General features: G+C 42.6%; 1 protein-coding gene across 4 annotated transcripts in view; it reads right to left on the bottom strand.

Moving 5' to 3' along the window:
* Positions 1-20108, bottom strand: part of znf385b (zinc finger protein 385B) — an 88538-nt gene that overhangs the window by 46408 nt on the left and 22022 nt on the right. For 2 of the 4 annotated variants that reach the window (XM_021317433.2, XM_036139038.1), the window contains exons 2-4: positions 1486-1623; positions 1254-1397; positions 978-1091 (exon numbers count right to left, since the gene is read on the bottom strand). In XM_021317433.2, coding sequence (XP_021173108.2) covers positions 978-1091; positions 1254-1397; positions 1486-1621 — 394 coding nt within the window. In that variant the 5' untranslated portion in view covers positions 1622-1623. Of the gene's footprint in view, positions 1-977; positions 1092-1253; positions 1398-1485; positions 1624-6747; positions 6777-20108 lie in introns of those variants that run through there. The other 2 variants (XM_036139036.1, XM_036139037.1) reach the window with 2 other exon arrangements.

The following is a 20108-nucleotide window of genomic DNA, read 5'->3' on the forward strand; positions in this document are numbered from 1 at the left end:
CAAAGACAAAGAGCTAAAACAAGAAGAAACTAAGATGTAATATTTTGTCTGTTTTTCAATGTAAATTGTCTTACCCTACCTTCCCTATGGTCTTAATTGTTAAACCATGATGATCATTAGTTTTCATACCAAACCTTGACTGAGTATCTTTGATAATTATGGGCCAAGGGCTAAGTGTAGAACTTCACTTGTGTAAATATCTGTTTGGATTTATGGGAACCAATGTGGGGTCAAAGTCACAGAAAGTCCAAAGCAGATTCTGTCTTATCTGATTCTGGACTCTATCATGATATAAAAATAGAAATACACACACACACACACACACACACACACACACACGCATCCTGACCTTTCCCAGGGGGCAGCAGCTGTTAACTAAAATCCAAAGTCATTTTCACCCAGGAGCCAGAATCCTAATTTTGCCTTTGTTTACCATCAAAAGCTGGATGTCTTTCAGAAAGGAAAAACAACTAGGAACAACCAACAATTTAATAGCTTGCAGATCCACCTTCAGCAGCAATCACTGAAAGTAGTTTCTATCTTAGACAGGTCAAAGGGGGTGGAGCTGTGACCGGTTGAGTGAGATGGTTTGAGCAGGAGAACGCTCTTCCTTAAACGTACATGAGCACAGTTTTTCATTGATGCAACTCCTACCGATGCTTGAACTTTAGGGAATTTGTAACCTGCCATAGACCAGCCATGGTGCTGCCCACTACGGCCAAAAATCTCTACTTTGGTCTCTCTTTCTGTAAACATTGCTTGGTCTGACATTGGGGTGAATATACTGAAACTGTATTTTCTCCTTGCCATTTTGCTATTACACGTGTAAACTCTATTCTAGACCATTTTTCCAGCAGTGATGAATTACTTAGGGGTTATAATTGGCCCCCTCTTGAAGGCTACTTTCTTTCTTAAAATCAATAGACATAGTGAATAGGACAATAAACGCAGCACACAAGGAGTCACTTCTGTCTTACCTGCAGTCGTGGTGGAAGCGCTGAGGCCTCGATTCAGTCCAGTAGCCTGAGTTAATCTTGCAGGCTGGGAGTTAAATCCTGTGGCCTGAGGAAGCGACCTGGTCTGAGCTCCTGCTGGAATCAAAGACAATAAGATCTACCACAGCCCACCAAAAAAGCTGACAGTGACATTCTTCTGCTGCTAAGGCTAACGCTCATGTTGACAGTAAAGCTGACGGTAAACATTTCCACATGGAGATTACACTGTGGTTAATTCAGCCTGCAGCGCTAATACACCTGCTGCTTGTTGTCGTGCCTCTCCGGCTTGGAGCTGTCTCACTCTCCGGAGGTGTGACCTGCCGTTGTAGTGCAGCTGGGCCTGAGCAGTGGAGGTCAGCTGCAGGTTACACACCTCGCACAACGAGTATGCCCCGCCCTGACCTGCGGGGAAACAGCGGGAGTGAGTCTTGCGACGCGAGAGATTACCAGGAGATTTGACACGTTATTAATCCCGGATCACGGCAATCACCTGGGGATGGAGTCTGCTGGATGGGGAGACTGAGGGCTGAAGGTGTGGGCGTGTCCATCAGCTCCTGACCCATCCCACCGAAGGCGAAGATCTGCCCACTCTCCAGGAGCAGAGAGGGGCTGAGTGGAGTCTTCATACCTGAGGAAGAACAGGAGAAATGGTAAAAAAAAGTATATTTTTTTAAAAATAAAATGACTTTTGTATTTAACATTGAATTCAGTACCAATGACCATGGTGAAAGTGGAGAACATGAGGGTAAGTGTGGGTAGAGAAAGAGCTGTTCTCATACAGCCAGGAGACTAACATTTCTGTCCCAAACCATTTCTTGACTCAAGACGTAATATCTGACTTATAAGGAAGAAAATCCCAAGCTACATTTACAAACGAGCGCTGAGACCAACGCCAACAGACATGCAACGGTCACATCTGACTATTCGGTCCCGAAGACTGGGCGTCAGGGCGAAGGCGATACTGAATAGCACTAACCGGAGCCACTCTCCAAGACAGAGTGGACAGCTAATCCACAGGAGAGAGGACTGAATGACACCGGATGCAGCAAACCCTCAAAGGGAGAGTGATGAAGTAATGAGTAAGAGGACAGACAGCGGGGTGACATGTGTGGACATATGCCTACTTGTGTATTTGTGTACCTGTGTGTGCAAATCAGTCCGTGACTGTGTCCGTCTGTTGTCCCGTCAGCTTTGCCAAGTCACATGACCACTGACAGGACACACATACAAACTTCTTCCTATTCATATGAAGTTATATGTAAACTTAGAATTATACATACTAAAATGTACAATACAAGGTTTGGAGATGTTGAGCAAAGAAGATTGGGACATGTGTATTCTTCCTGTTCTTTTTTGTTTAATGGAGGAAAAAAAGGCTCCTTGAAATGATGGGTCTGCTCTCGCTGTCATTTAGGAGTTGTTGTTTTTGTTTGTTTATTAACCTTTGCATGTGAAGAATTGTCTACTGGAACGATCTGCAATCATCAAGATTTGTTTTCTGTACTTTTCTTTTCAAAACACGATCATATATAATCTAACACACGGTATGGACAGTTTACTTGACTTCAGAAAATATTAACGCAACAATCAGGCAGGCTTCATTGGAGGAAAGCATCACTTCTTCCCTCTGTGACATCCCTGCCCTGTTTATTCTCAACCCAGCATCACAGTGTGTATCTTTTTTCCTCATTTTCTTCTCCTGCATTACCAGTACCACCAGCTTTCAGTAGACAATATTTTTTCCCATGAAATCTGTGTGATGAAAACATTTGTGGTCTCCGAGAAGCCAAGGTAATCTGCTCAGGCTGTATTTTACCTTAACATGTATACATAAATAGACATTACCTTGAATACGCATAGAATGCCTCTTTTTAATCTGAGCAAACCAAGTAGTCCCAGAGGGAGGCTACTCAGTCAAAGGCATGGTTTTAGGAGGATTTTAGGTCTTTATTTCCATTAAGACTACAAATACATGCAAAAACCGGTCGCAAATATCCAGCATGTGCCGGATGGCGTTTAACAATCTGAGGTTGGCATGAAGTGCTGCAGCAGAGTCAAGCCTAAAGACAGGACTAGTGTCGCAGACAGCATGAATGATATAGAGAATTAAACTTTGTAGTTTTTGAAACCTTTTCTGTATGCTTTACAGGACATGACAGTTTACAGTCTGCCAAGTTTCTGGATCTGTAAAATAACTTTAAGCTGATTGGTTGAGATAGTTTGATTATGCAATGGTTGGGCAAATAGCGGAGATACAAGTGACACCCAGCATTGATTCGTGAGACAGGTGAATGCAGGACAGGCTCTTTGCATTAATTGTCAATTCCAGGCTTTGTTGAAACAGAAGAGTAAGGTATATCCAGGGGGACGTACAATGTTTTTTTTTCTATTATGTAACACCCAGCAAACATTAGGACTATTCAGCAGTTCTGTTGGCGCAGTGAAAGCAAAATGAAAGAAAGTGGCTCTCAAGGAAGCTCCCATGTTCCCACATTCAAGGACAACATCGACTCCCAGCGGAAGTGTACCTGTTCCCATTACAGTTACAAACCATGTTTGAATAAATCAGTATATTCAAAAAGAGGTGCATCTCGCATTTAAAAAAAAAAAGGAAGGAAGTCAGTCCACAAGTTTAGAAAATAACTGCTGAGTATTTACAACAACCAACCGTCACACATGCCTCCTGAGAATTGTGTAGCACACACTATAGATGTGTAAACTATAACAGCCTCGTCAGGAGGAACGGCTGGATTTAATCAAGTAAGGTCATGCTGTGTCTGAAGGAGCAAGTCACACTTTCCTGGGACATTAAAGAAACGTGTGGTTTTAACAAACACAGGATGCAAATGCATTCATGTTTTGGAGCGATTTGTCCTGACTGCTCAATCTTTATGGGATTGTTGTGTTGTAAGGTAAATATAACAATTATTTGCCATAACAGAGGAGCCATGTACTTCCTCCTCTGCAAACAAAACACACGGTCCCTCTGTCCCAAGGTAACCTTGTCTGCAAGATCAATTCTGGTGGTACTTGTGCGTTCACAAACACACGAGACTCCATCTTGTACCGCTTCGGCCTCAACCATTTGTGCCAGAACCAAAAACGGTTCGGTCCAATCACGTTGCAGCATTGAGGTTTAAGGAGGGACATACCAGTGCGGTGAAAGCATGAGCTGACGAGCCCACAGCCGAACCAACATGTCACATCTGTTTTGTAAAAATCCATGATTTCATCTTTGAAAGAAGAACAACAAGAAGAGCCTTGATTAGCTTACCTTCTTGTTGTTTATCATGACATCTGCATCCTTTGATAGGCGAGCACTAGGTGTCGCTTCGCCCAATCAGCTCAGAGAGTTCTGCTGAACGTCCCTCCTTCCACCAAGCAAATTCGATGGGAGCAGACACAGATTGAAAATGTGCAGAACGGAGAGTGTGACACATTATCAATCTGGCAGGCCAGGTTAGTCCCAAAGGGTTCCAACTCCATCCTCAAGAGTTACTATCCTGCAACTTTTAGATTCATCTCTTGCTCCAACATACCTGAATCAAATGGCTGAATTACCACCTCAGCAAGTAATTAAGTTGTGCACCAGACTGGTAATGAGATATTCATTTGATTAAGAGGAATTGGACCAAGGATGCATGTAAAACATGAGAGACCCTTACTCCACCCTTTGCCACAAATTTCCAGATATCAAGCACAAACAGTACCCTGGGAAAAACACACATGTGCCATAGGAGTAACATATAAAATACTGGCTGACGACCAGACTCAGACAATTTCATGCTTTATTCATGATCAGCTGGTAAAATTGTACAAATCAAATCTTTTTTCAAGTCAGTGATCACATCACATATTACAGTAAGCACTGACAACAGCACTCCTATGTGGAGGTTTTTACTAAGAGACCAAGCCTCAGATTTAGCTATTCTTAGTGTCAGGGATGTGTTTAACATTCACAAAAGGTGGAAGAAGCTTCTAAAACAGAAAATGTATCTTTTTTTCCAAGTCAAGGCTCTAGTCTTTTGTTCCAAGTCAACTCTGATGTCTCTAATGATAAAAATAAGACATTTTCTCATCAATCGCATTCGCTCTAGTCCCCGAAAAACATTGGAACATTGCATTTTCATTTGGACTAATTTAATACAAAAATGTATACTATTGATATTTTTAACAATTATCTTTTAGTATTAACAATGAGCTATGTGTAGTTTAATGAGTAAATGAGAGAAAATTGAATTTCTGGCATGAACAGCATTAAGTGCTTTTATCCTGATGACGTAAGAGAAGATGTCAGACATATAAGTTTTTCGTTGTGAAATGAAAGAAAATCATTTAATATAACGCTCATTTAGAAAGACATCCATGTGATTATTATAATAAAGCTCCAGCTATCCAAACCACAATTTTACTAGCCACTGACAGCCCAAGGTCCGCAAACATTACAGACTAATAAATTAAGGCAGGGTTGTCAAACTCGTTTCTATATTGGGCCTATTTGGCATGAAGAATTCATTAAAAGGGCTAGTTGCACCTGTATAGATGATGCTTTTGATTTCATAATTTCATTCCAGTTCACATAAAAATTTTAAAAAAGTTTATCTAAAAAACAGTTGATAATGGAGTGGGTTACACTTTAAACTCTTATCATTCTGGATCACTTTTTCAACGTTTCTGGGTTGTTAACAAAACGGAGATCTAGTGGCAGGATGCCGTTACTACACAGATAAAATAAATCAACATTTGCTACAGGAGGTCTTAGCCACTTTATACAATTTAAAAGGATGCTTCTACTTTATGACATGATATGCGTTTTTTGGCTTTTCAGAGGCGGATAAATCGCCTTGATAGGCCGAATTTGGCCCGCGAGCCTTGAGTTTGACACGTGAATTAAGGGCTTCCTTTCACAGTTAACTTGTGTAGTCCATTATTTGTCAGAGCTGTGGTCTGCAGCTGACATACCAGCTGTTTTTACTTCTGACCACATGAGATTTGGCTCATTAATTAGCCTCAAGTCTAATACCACGACTCTAAGTCTAAGTGAGTTTAAATATATGATCAGTGAATTTTCATACCTTTACAGAAAACATTTTACAACAGTGCACAAACTGAATCAGTTTCAACATTTTGGCTTGAATCCATCAGAAAAAAATGATGAAAACCTGGGGAAAAAATAGCATTAGATAGTGTACTAAGTGATTATATCACGAGGCCAAAACATTTTTTGTTCATTTGCAAGTTTAACTTCAGTTTACCACTGCTTGAACCAGTGCTTTTCGCCTACTTAAAACGTAAAAGTTTAGAATCATAAAACAATAAGAGGATGAGAGGAAAAAAAGTTGAAACATCTTGTTAAGTTCAGCTCTTCAGTTATTTTTATCACGTTTTTACTCCAGCTGCTGTTAGCATTTAGCAGAGTTCTGCAGATGCTGGTTAATCTGACACAGTGATGAATTAGCTACACTCATGCTCTTACCTGTAGACACACACACACACACACACACACACACACACACACACATAGATTGTCACAGAGCCAGCTGATGCTGACATCAGCTTCAGCAGAGGAAGGATTAAATATATCTGCTATATTGAGCAGGGAATTACTCTCACACACACACACACACACACACAGCTGCGGAGGTAAACACAGGAACAGAAACACACTGCTGCACACACAGTAAAATTCAAACAAAAACTCAGGGTAATCAGAGTATTCAAGATTAAAGTAAAGTGAAATGTGTGCATTTACCTTTGCGTTCGGCTCCGTGTGTGAGTCTAATACAGGCTGACCAGGCAGTCAGTAATCAGAGAGGCCAGCTGTGGGTTATAATCCCACACACATAGAAACACACACACACACACACACGCAGCAGTCAAGCAACAATGTCATTTCTGCCTTTGGAGGAAAAAGCTGAAAAATCTTTTTAAGTGGCGCTTTTCAATGACTATTTCAAAGAAGCAGCTGACTGAGTTTTAGCCTGGTCTCAGTTTCTTTCATGTTACGGTTAAATAGAGTTCCTCATCCCTGTCCCGGCAATGATCCCAGGCCACCCTTTGACAACTAAATCCAGACGGAGAGAACTGGGATCAGTGTATTAAGCGCAGCTGTATCACTGACTCAGACTCAGGGCTGACGTGCTCGTTTCAGTAAAAAAAAAAAAAAAAAGAAGAAAAACGTGCCCACATGATGGAAATCCTTGTATTTTTCACTATAAACACTGACGATACGGTGTCCTGGTCTGCACTGCAGCAACATCCAACGTGTTATTATTGCGCAGAGGTAAAAATACCTTCAGGACCTTTTCCACATCAGCATTACATTCCCCTAAAATTGAACACGTGTTCATGAAGAATGTGTCCACACAAATATCTCAGCTGGTTTTAAATGCACGCGTGAACAGATGATTCAAGGCTGCGAAAAAGCCCAGCAGACAAGAACTCCAGGTTTTCTACCCGCTCTGAACACAAAGCTTGGGTTCCAGCATTTTTCTGTCTCATAACTCTTTAAAATCTGACAAATTAAAAGCACAACACGCTCACAAAGTACAGGCTGTGTATTCAACAAGCCTCCTGACAGTGGGCTTACAGGACATTTGACCACTATCACATAAATAGGCATTTAAAATGTGCAAGTTATACCAAGAAAGCCATTTTTTTCCTAAATGTGAAAGCAAACAAACATTTTCTTTAAACTGACGTTATATCCAGTCTTCAAGAGGTTTTCTTGTTTTAATGCAATTCCTGTGATTTTAATACATTCTGATGCCAAAGAATTTGGCTTGTCTGCCTTCAAACACATGAATTAGAGTGACATCCGATTCCTAGTTCATTGGATTTATTATGATGTAAAACCACCCTTTGCTCCTTGAACAGCTTCACGTCTTCTGAAAAGGCTTGACTCATGGTTGGGGAGTGTGTTTATGGAGATTTTTGACAATTGTTCCAGAGGTGCTTTTTTGGGGTCAGACACAGATGGTGGACGTTTAGACCCGGCTTGCAGTTTCTAATTCATCCTATTATCAGCAGGGTTCTGTGTCAGTCAGCTTTTTCAGAACCAGACTCCCTGATCCATGTCGTTATAGAGCCCACTTTGTTTAGTGACGCACGGTTATGCAGAAACAACAAGGGGCCATTCTCAAATCATTCCAAAGTAGGGAGAGTGAAATTGTCCTAAATACTTTGATATCCTAAACCATAAAAGGGTAACTCACCCCCATACCTAAGCCTTATTCCACCCACATCTAATATTTGAACAATGAGCCTAAAGGAGGCGGAGCAAGGCCGACCAGGAACGTGCAGTGGGTGTGGGCTGGGCTTGGTCTGCGGTACTAGAACAAGGTAAATAAAGCCTAAATAAACTCATTTAATGATAATCTAATTAATGTCCCTAACCTGAAAATCGATAGAAAAACTGCAAAGCTAACTTTTTCAAACACAACTCTCTACAGAGGCATGCACGGCAGAGCTAAGGATCAGTTTCAGTTCAGATATTGTGACATCTGGGTGACGTCACAATATCTTTTGAGCCAATTGCAGTACTGATTCAAAATTTAAATGCAGTACACTCGTTAAACACGAGGAGGACACCACACAGTTTTAGCCACAAAAGCAGTAAATTGTCAAAATAATGACCAGGACATATAGGCAGCATTATAAGGCATCCATGTATGTAGTTCATTAGGAAAAAAAGGGTCAATTTGTGAGTGAGTTGCACTTTAACCACCTGGCACTGGAACTAAGGAGCCTAACTCTTGAACAACAGCCTCATAAATAAAACGACATCCCCTCTCAGAATGTACTTTTATGTATGTTTCTTCTCCCTGTAGTTCCTACTGAACTTTCTCTTCTTATGCTAGTTAACTTCCTGTCATTCAAAGCTTTAGTGCCCCAGCATGGTAACAGTAAGTGGCAACACAAAAAGAATGCAAATGTGTTTTGAACTTCTAAAGCATTTCAAATATCAGTATTTGGCTCCATTGTGTTAGTTATTTTGTCAGAAAAAGTTGGAGGGTGATATTAAGATAAGATAAGAAACACCTTTATTATCCCACAAAAGGAAAATTCGGGCGTGACAATAACCATCTTAAAACAAAACAAAAAATATCTTATGTACTCTAAAGTTCTCACACAACAGAAAATGAGTTTTATCAGTAAAGTCAATATAAAAGTAAAAAATAAACCCCAGAGTAAGTGTTGCACAATTTGGCCAAGGGAACCACCAATATGAAAAGTTGGGCTGATATTGATATCCAACACTAATAATGTCGCTATAGTCAATAGACAATATTTACTGGTATTATACATAGTATATAAATTTCTCTATCCTTTCAACACTGTGAAAAACATGACCAAGCTTACATTGCTTCTCTACTTCAGTTAAATACCCCCATAATCCTCTGCGGCATCACTTTTGCCGTCACATGCCTAAATAATCACCACATGGTCATTCCTCTCCCCCCTCACCCAGAACGCGTACACAAATGGCAACAAGATAGAAATAAACACTGGCTATTATTATCAACGCAATTTAATGTATCGACCTGATACTGGCATGTTAAAAAATGACTAACACCAGCCAATATTTATGCAATTGACAATATATTATGCATCCCTGATTTTGTCCCATGAATATTTTGTCTCAAAAATATAGGAAATGCAATTTTTCTGTTGCATAAGCCTGTTTACATTCATAGGAATGCACTAGAGAAAATTTGACTCCAGACTAAAACCCTTATATAAGTACAATGTTGACTTTTCAGGTTTGTGTGTAATGATCAGAGGAAACGGACCCAGAATTCAGCCAGACCAGCAGAGGTTCAGATCAGGTTCTTTATTAACAAAAATCAAAGACTGAGGCAAAAACCAAAAAAGACCTCACAACCAAAAGACGGCACCAAAATAAACAGACTAACGGGGCAGGCAGGACAGGAACCGACAGGAACAGGATGGCTCAGATAACTGGAGACAAGGGGTCAAAAATCCAAAAGTAAACCAATAAACAGAAACTTGCAGGAGGAGACTCACCCATACTCAAACAGACGACCTGGCACTGATGTCTGGTCTCAACTGTTTATATGGAGGTGGAAGCAGGTGAAACCGGTCAGAGATGATTGCAACAGGGGTGGAGTAAGGCAGGTGTGCAGAGTGGGTAATTAGACCAGACATCAGTGCTGAGGCTCAAAACAAGAACAGACAAATCTAAAAAGCTGACAAGACAAGAGGACAGAAACAAACTACACACACAACTTACAAAGAAACAAAATCACTCCAAAGAAAAAACCTAAAACAGAAAATAAAGCTTAGACTAAAACAGATGACAAAACCAGATAACCTAACAGTAAATAAAAACCCAGACAGGACAAAAACTCAAAGAAAGCAGAGAACCTAAAGCAGGAGAGTAAAATGACTCAAAAATAAAACCCGAACAGAAACCAGAATATTACAGAGCCCCCCCCTCAAGGGCGGATTCTAGACGCCCTCCAACGTCTACGGGAGTCCAAAGAAAACAAGAACCTAAGTCAAATCGGGTGGGTGGAGGGGGCTAAAGGCTGGAGGGCTAGAGTCTGAAGAAGAAAATAATATCTAACACAAGTCCAAAAACACAAAACAACCCTCTAAGGGCGAATCGAAACTGAAACTGAGTCCTAAAGTGGCCGGATATCTGGCGGACATCCCGGACGACGGCCCCGGTGGGTCAGGATGTCCGGCGGTAGCCCCGGACGACGGCCCCGGCGGGTCAGGATGTCCGGCGGTCGCCCCGGACGACGGCCCGGGCAGAGTAAAACGACAGGAAACCGGTGGCAGAGCAGGACTCTCAGAACCCGACTCCTGGAAAGAGAGAAAGCAAAGGATGGTGCCAGACTAAAGGCAGTGAACGGCGCCAGACTAAATGCTAGGAAAGGCTCCAGACTACTGGCTAAGGGAGGCGCAGAGCCACAGGCTAGAAGAGGCGCCGGGCTAAGAGCTAAAGAGAACTGTGGGCTAAGGTCTGGAGACGGCGCCGGACTACGGGGTAAGGAGGGAGCCTGACTACAGGCTTCTGGAAAGGGAGCCTGACTACAGGCTTCTGGAAAGGGAGCCTGACTACAGGCTTCTGGAAAGGGAGCCTGACTACAGGCTTCTGGAAAGGGAGCCTGACTACAGGCTTCCGGAAAGGGAGCCTGGCTACAGGCTTCTGGAAAGGGGAGCCTGACTACAGGCTTCTGGAAAGGGAGCCTGACTACAGGCTTCTGGAAAGGGAGCCTGACTACAGGCTTCTGGAAAGGGAGCCTGACTACAGGCTTCTGGAAAGGGAGCCTGACTACAGGCTTCTGGAAAGGGAGCCTGACTACAGGCTTCTGGAAAGGGAGCCTGACTACAGGCTTCTGGAAAGGGAGCCTGACTACAGGCTTCTGGAAAGGGAGCCTGACTACAGGCTTCTGGAAAGGGAGCCTGACTACAGGCTTCTGGAAAGGGAGCCTGACTACAGGCTTCTGGAAAGGGAGCCTGACTACAGGCTTCTGGAAAGGGAGCCTGACTACAGGCTTCTGGAAAGGGAGCCTGACTACAGGCTTCTGGAAAGGGAGCCTGACTACAGGCTTCTGGAAAGGGAGCCTGACTACAGGCTTCTGGAAAGGGAGCCTGACTACAGGCTTCTGGAAAGGGAGCCTGACTACAGGCTTCTGGAAAGGGAGCCTGACTACAGGCTTCTGGAAAGGGAGCCTGACTACAGGCTTCTGGAAAGGGAGCCTGACTACAGGCTTCTGGAAAGGGAGCCTGACTACAGGCTTCTGGAAAGGGAGCCTGACTACAGGCTTCTGGAAAGGGAGCCTGACTACAGGCTTCTGGAAAGGGAGCCTGACTACAGGCTTCTGGAAAGGGAGCCTGACTACAGGCTTCTGGAAAGGGAGCCTGACTACAGGCTTCTGGACTACAGGCTTCTGGAAAGGGAGCCTGACTACAGGCTTCTGGAAAGGGAGCCTGACTACAGGCTTCTGGAAAGGGAGCCTGGCTACAGGCGGCTGGAAAGGGAGCCTGGCTACAGGCGGCTGGAAAGGGAGCCTGGCTACAGGCGGCTGGAAAGGGAGCCTGGCTACAGGCGGCTGGAAAGGGAGCCTGGCTACAGGCGGCTGGAAAGGGAGCCTGGCTACAGGCGGCTGGAGATGAGGCCTGGCTACAGGCGGCTGGAGATGAGGCCTGGCTACAGGCGGCTGGAGATGAGGCCTGGCTACAGGCGGCTGGAGATGAGGCCTGGCTACAGGCGGCTGGAGATGAGGCCTGGCTACAGGCGGCTGGAGATGAGGCCTGGCTACAGGCGGCTGGAGATGAGGCCTGGCTACAGGCGGCTGGAGATGAGGCCTGGCTACAGGCGGCTGGAGATGAGGCCTGGCTACAGGCGGCTGGAGATGAGGCCTGGCTACAGGCGGCAGAAGATGAGGCCTGGCTACAGGCTGTGGATGACAGTGCTTTAAAGCTGCGAGGAGCTGGCACTGGAGGCTGAGTCTTTAAACTGCGGGGAGCAGGCACTGGAGGCTGAGTCTTTAAACTGCGGGGAGCAGGCACTGGAGGCTGAGTCTTTAAACTGCGGGGAGCAGGCACTGGAGGCTGAGTCTTTAAACTGCGGGGAGCAGGCACTGGAGGCTGAGTCTTTAAACTGCGGGGAGCAGGCACTGGAGGCTGAGTCTTTAAACTGCGGGGAGCAGGCACTGGAGGCTGAGTCTTTAAACTGCGGGGAGCAGGCACTGGAGGCTGAGTCTTTAAACTGCGGGGAGCAGGCACTGGAGGCTGAGTCTTTAAACTGCGGGGAGCAGGCACTGGAGGCTGAGTCTTTAAACTGCGGGGAGCAGGCACTGGAGTTGAGATTGAGGGTTGGTCCTCCCGGACCCCCTCTCGGGGCTTGAGCGGAGGCGGGTCCTCTCGGACCCCCCCTCGGGGCTTGAGCGGAGGCGGGTCCTCCCGGACCCCCTCTCGGGGCTTGAGCGGAGGCGGGTCCTCTCGGACCCCCCCCCTCGGGGCTTGAGCGGAGGCGAGGCGTCAGCCGGACCCTCGGGAACAGAGTCGGGAGCCGAGGCGTCAGCCGGACCCTCGGGAACAGGCTCGGGAGCCGAGGCGTCAGCCGGACCCTCGGGAACAGGTTTGGGTCGGCTATAGAAATGCCTAAGAGCTGTTCTATAGTGGTCCTCAAGCTCTTTTAATTTAATCTCTAACTCCACTGAATATTGGCAGAGAAGAGCCTCCCTGAGACTTTTGATTATGGGAGCAAACGTCCTTATTTCTTTCTCCAGGACCAGATATTCCTCCTCGTCACCAGCTGACGGCGGACCCTCCTGGACCTCCACGTCGCTCACTGGCGGCGAAATCTCTTGGGTCTCCACGTCGCCCGCTGGCGGCGGACCCTCAGGAACAGGAGCAGAGGCGTCAACCAGACCAACTGCTCGACGACGTCTGCGGCGACGGGACGGCTCCGCGCTCCGCCCTTGGAGGTGGCGTCCTGGACCAAACCCGGAGGGGCAGAGCACCAACCTGGAACCCTCAAATGACGCCGCCTGCACACCAGCTCTGCAGGGGAGAGAGCTCCAGGGTCGCAGCGGGCTCATCTTGGAGGGGGAAAAAAAAGCAGGGAAAAAGCTACAAAAAAAAAAAAAAAGTGAACGTGCTGGTCTGGCGATGGATCCTAAACAGGCCAGGTCGTACTGTAATGATCAGAGGAAACGGACCCAGAATTCAGCCAGACCAGCAGAGGTTCAGATCAGGTTCTTTATTAACAAAAATCAAAGACTGAGGCAAAAACCAAAAAAGAACTCACAACCAAAAGACGGCACCAAAATAAACAGACTAACGGGGCAGGCAGGACAGGAACCGACAGGAACAGGATGGCTCAGATAACTGGAGACAAGGGGTCAAAAATCCAAAAGTAAACCAATAAACAGAAACTTGCAGGAGGAGACTCACCCATACTCAAACAGACGACCTGGCACTGATGTCTGGTCTCAACTGTTTATATGGAGGTGGAAGCAGGTGAAACCGGTCAGAGATGATTGCAACAGGGGTGGAGTAAGGCAGGTGTGCAGAGTGGGTAATTAGACCAGACATCAGTGCTGAGGCTCAAAACAAGAACAGACAAATCTAAAAAGCTGACAAGACAAGAGGACAGAAACAAACTACACACACAACTTACAAAGAAACAAAATCACTCCAAAGAAAAAACCTAAAACAGAAAATAAAGCTTAGACTAAAACAGATGACAAAACCAGATAACCTAACAGTAAATAAAAACCCAGACAGGACAAAAACTCAAAGAAAGCAGAGAACCTAAAGCAGGAGAGTAAAATGACTCAAAAATAAAACCCGAACAGAAACCAGAATATTACATTGTGTAACAGTGTACTGCAATGTAACAATAATTCAAGAGTTTTTCCTAATTAAAAAAAACAACTTTCACTGTAGGTGACAAGTCTAGAAACCACGGAACATAAAGAAAAAAAGAGGTTTCTCCTTTTTAGATCTCTTATCTTTTCCTACAGTGTATTTATGTCGGGAAGTGGACAATCAGGATCTCAACCAATAGGCTGAGAGCTCTGGGTCCTGCTGCTGTTAAAGATAAAGGGACAGAGGGCACTAATGTATGGCACAGTTCCCTGAAAGACATCGCTGTCCACAAAAGACACACACACACATACATACACACACACACTCCCATCCACACACACACACACATATCAACCTGAGGGAACGACAGCACAAAGAAACTAATGGAAATGTGACAAGACAGAGAGGGGTCTGAGAGTGGCTCGCTCACCCCGAGGCCTGGAGCTGATAATAACAGTGACCAAAGACAAACACACACACACATGCACACACACACACACACACACATGCACTGACTGAGAAATGCAGTGGCCAACAGCAGAGAAGATACTGGCACAAACTACAAGACAGTTTGATGTCTATTCCTGCGGGAATCTAGGATGGTAAGTTGCTGAAAAGGGTATTTTTTTAGACATAAATGTGGCCTTTTCTGGATTTTTTTTTATGCAACTTCATCTGTTATAATCCGTGTAGTTTTCAAGGGTAAAATAGATAGCTTTTTTTCTCTTCCTTTAAGTGAGCCTTGACTTGTTAAGAAGGACCTAACAAATATAAATAAAAGGTAACTCTGGAGACATCTTTAAATAAAGCAATGCATCTGACTTGGCAGTATACGGCATAATGGCATCACCAGAAGTAGTTCATTAAAAAATGTTATGTGTAAATTTCCCAATAACTAATGAATAAAAAAATTTATCAGAAGACAAACGATGCAACACAAAATGTTACTGCCCAAATACCTAAAATGTCCAATCAACTATTCCATTCCAAGAGCATTCAAATAGGCTGTTCATGACCTTCAACGTGTCTCATGAGGTTATATCTGAGCAGAGCATTTTATGTCTAACCTAAAAAAAACTGAAGCAGTTCTGACCTGAATGCTCAAGAGTAAGATATGCATTTATGGAGCCTTTTTTTTCTGTCAGAGAAACAACCACCTGTCAGGTTAGATTTAAGACAAAAAAAACCTTCCACACTCTTGACACTGGCGACTAAAACAACACACGACCAGTTTGTGTGAGTGGCGCTCATGCTTCGGCTGGGTTGAATCTGAAAAACCCTGCAGGAGGCTGAAACCTGAAGACGCTTTCAGGACACATGTAGGGATCTCCATTCAGATAATTACGCTTCTTCCTTCCTCCAGACAGCGATACAGGAAATGGAGTCTTAGTACTCATGAGGAGCAAGGTTTTGGACAATGTGAAAGCTATAGATGTTTGAGTTATTTCTTCTCGCTAAAACTCAAGAAAGCCACTGATAGGGATTCTAGTTTTCAAAGTAATTTATATTAAAAAAAAAGCATGCACTGTGTATTTGACCAACAGAATATTTTGCGTATTGGCATATTTTTAAAAAAATCACAGACCAAATATGTTGAATCCTTCAACTAGAGTAAAATTCTGGTCAGCATAAAAAAAAACACACACATTTATTAGGCTTGAAGTTTTAATGATCAGTTGTAGAGATATACTGAGAAACTGGCTGCTGATCAGTCAGTTTTTAGCTTGATCGCTCATAACTAATGACCAGTTGGTTGGAAACTCAAAGAATTGGTATTTTCTGTTGACTGAACGCAGTCAACAATTTCTTATTAAATTAAAATTAAAAGTTCGCTATTTTCAGTCAGAAGAAACATATTTGAAGAGAGAGCAGTGTTGCCAATACAGCAACTTTGCTGTTTTATTTTAAGCAAACATTGAAACCCGTTCAGCAATTTTTTTCTTGTTTGAAAAAAAGAAACTAGCCACAAATGTAGCAACCATTTAGCATGCTTTGTGAGATTTTGAGGACTTTGGTGAAAGCACGTATTGTTCTCTCGCTTCTCAGTGAGTAGCAGGATGCTGCCATACCTCATGTCCTATCTTAGGGGCCTAGTCATGTATTTTGACTATAAAAAGAAAACACAAAAAAAAACATATATTAAAAGGTATAGTGGACAATCTTTTCTCGGCTTCGAGTTTCAAGGGGATCACCTTATCTATTGGTTGTCTCACATGCCGTTTCTAGCTAGTTCCCTCTTGCTGCTCATGCTCACGCCTAGTGTTTATGTGTCCAGTGAGCTCTGGTTTGAGCCGTCCGTTGTAGCTCCGCTGCTCTCACCTTTGAAAATGGCTGAGAGTCACAAGAAGCAAACTGTCTTACAAGTTTATGAGAAGAATAGGAAGGAAGAAGAAATAAAGGAGACCAGAGTGGATTTGGGAGATTCTTTCACACAGATCCCTCTGAGGAGCGGAAGAGCAGATAAGATGGTCTTGTGCATGAAAAAATCGTCCATTCTACCTTTAATCTTCAAATAAAATAAAATATACCAAGCATTTGTCCTGATGGTGCTTACTTTGTCATTTTTGAGCATGAAAATAACTTTGTACCAGGCACGACCAGCAGACATAAACATCGTTGTGCCATCTGCTGGCAGCACCACGTCCTGCAATGCCTTGCAGTAAAGTGACAGCTTGGCGTGATCAAAGACCACCTGATCTACAGGCTTAGGGTTACTTAACCTCTTAGTTTTTGGGCAGCCACTGAGTATTGTTGACTCGCTCGGCACCATTGCCTCTCCTCGTTTACTCATTGTGTGGATGTGCAATATCGTACTTCAGGTCTTTGTATTCTAAATATACACAAAAGTGCTTTGTTTACTAACAAATAGAGCAAAAACAAAATGTAAAACACATATATTAAATATAATAAGCCAATAAGGCATAATAATTTAATGAGAAAACCATTGCATGAAACCAGAATGAGCGACTGGCATGGAAATTCGTAAAGTCATAGTTCGCGACTAGACCTTTAAAGCCCTCACAGGTGGCCCAGCTCTCATGCAGCTGTCCCTCCAAGCTGCATCCATAGCTGCTCCTCACCTTCATCGTATCCAGTCTGCAAAAGTATCAACCACGTGTCACTGCTGGCTGATCCCCATACAGATAGGGCAAGACTTAATACCAAATTCTTATCACATACATGAGTGCATTTTTTTTATCGGGCCATTTTGATTGCAAATAATAATAATTGTAAAAAACAAAAACAAAAAAAACGGATATTAAAGTTAACTTAAAAAGTAAAAAAAACATTAAATAAATTTAACGAAAGCAAAAAAACTAGTCTCTTGTGGTTCACCTTTGCCTGTCCCAACTCTAAATAACGTAGCATGGCGGTTGATTCATATTTCGCAAATGATTACGAAATATGAATATGAACAGTCGTAAGTTCATTTGTAGGTCTAAACATATTTAGGGCATTTTTACAATTTTTTTGTCTCCTATAATGTTATTCAACTTTCTTACAAATATGCAAATTAGGTGATGTTGCAATTTCTAATTACTTATTGGGATGGCCCATACCGTTTTCCTTACAAAGGATTTGGCAGCACCGAGAGCAGGCTGATTGGCTGAAAAAGCAAAATATTATTCTTTTGAACTTTCAACGTCTTTATGTTGTAAAAAAAAGTTCTACATTTGGAAATGACGGCAGCCTTCTGGAAGTTTTTTTAGAGTTGATCTACCGGCACATGAAGATTGCAGTTTACAAGTACAGATGCTTTCTGAACTATTGTTGTAAATTGCTAAAATAGGCATCTTTAGTATCTTAAACTAGATAATCTTGTTGATGTCTGATGTAAGATACTACAAATAGCTTAAAACGTCAGCGCTGTAATAATTATCTGTTAAAATAGTAAATCCCTTTTCTGACGGCTCTTTTCTACATGTGTTGCTGTATTTCCTTTGCTTCTAGTAGAAATAGTTAATAGCAGGTCAAGAAAAAAATGTGGAAAAAGAACCTGGAATCGATTAAAGCCAGCGTCAGCAGCATATACACACCAATCATCTTTTGGTTGTTTCTGACAGTCATGTTTTCTGAGGAGGGAGCAAAGCTTCAATCTGAGCTAAGGCAGCAAGTCATGAGAAAGAATCAAATACACAAGCAGGGCGAGAAAACATTTGTGTCAGCAAAATGAAAAGCTTCAAGTCAGAAAGGTGGAAAGACCTGTCTGCACACAGTCTAGGATCCTGTGTGTTGGTTGGCTGGTTGTTATAGAAACCCTTGGTAGTAAAAAGATGAACCAAACAGTTTTGTTTCCATCAGATAGCTTAATGCTAACAGAGGCTCAGTTCCTGGAGACCTTTTTTATTTTATTTTACCACAGCATGCCATCCGTCTCCATCCTAAAATGGAACGATTCAACAACTGGAAGGTTGCTTTTGTCCCACTATACTTCACTGTCCAACATTAAGAAAGATATTTAGATATCTGATAGCCTGGATCTATTTTGATGCTTTTCTCAGCAGGGTTACAGGTTTAATTATTTCTCATACTAATAGGAATAAGTTTGGTTACTGTCAATTTCAACAGTCAGGAACCACACATTAAGTCTTAAAACTTTAAAAATGTATAATCACACCTCTGTCATTAACGTCAATAAATTGACACCGGTGCAACTGTGCTGCAATCTGCATCCTGATGGATGTGCATATGGAGGCAATCCACGCATAAAATGAGATTTTTGATGGACGGCAGGAGAAATGTAATAATGAAAACTGTGTAGGCAGCAGCTTATCGGGAGCAGTACCAAGGATACAGGTCACAGCGTAAAAACACACACACACACATATATATATATATATATATATATATATATATATATATATATATATATATATATATATATAAACATACAGAACACAAACTAAGCCAAGTCTTAAATTGTGGTCTGCACTGGTTTCCTATAGATGAGATAAACAACATATGATGCAAAAAAAAAAAAAAAACAGCACATGTAGACAATCTATAATGTATTTCCAGATGTTCTTTGCATTTTCATTTTATAAAACGTAGTCCAACCAGTTTTAGGTCTCATTTTGTAATGTAATGGCGCTCGAATGTAATCTCCCCTTCTGAGAAAAAAAGCGCTGCAGTTCCACATCAGTGAGCTTTTTTTTTTTTTTTACCTCCCTAAGAATCGTCTTAAATGAAATAAATACGGGTGCTCGTCCAGTGATGTTTGACACAATTTTCATTACTTTAAAGTTTTAATTAGGGCTCTGAATGTAGATGTGAGTAAGATTAGGTGAGAAGTCATTTTCTTGTAGCCATTTCCTAACTTATAAAGATTAGCTGCACTTCAATGGCATGTCCTGTTGTTTTTTTCTCATTAAAATAAACTGGCTGAGAGAAATACCCCTCTGTCACTGCAAGAAAACAGGAAATCATGGATTACAAAATAAAAGTTCCTAGACACACTGACCCACTTGAAAAAGTAACATAATAGTTAAAATGTTATTGAATTTATTTCATCAAACGTATTAGAGGTACAAATAATTATTGCAGGGATTTCTGAAATATATATTTTTTAATGCAACGTCTTTTCCTATTGACTGAATCTACTCAAAAGGTTGTATTTCCCATTAGAAATTTAGAAAATAATACTGCGATCAAAGATGAATTAATGTTAAGGGTTTGTTTTCTACTCAGCTTTACCAGAGGTGTAGCTTTACCACTGTTGTTTCAGCCAACATAATAAACTCACCGTTGTTTCCTGCTGTTACT

The sequence above is a fragment of the Fundulus heteroclitus genome, chromosome 7, assembly GCF_011125445.2.
Source record: "Fundulus heteroclitus isolate FHET01 chromosome 7, MU-UCD_Fhet_4.1, whole genome shotgun sequence".
NCBI classification, from domain to species: Eukaryota; Metazoa; Chordata; class Actinopteri; order Cyprinodontiformes; family Fundulidae; genus Fundulus; species Fundulus heteroclitus.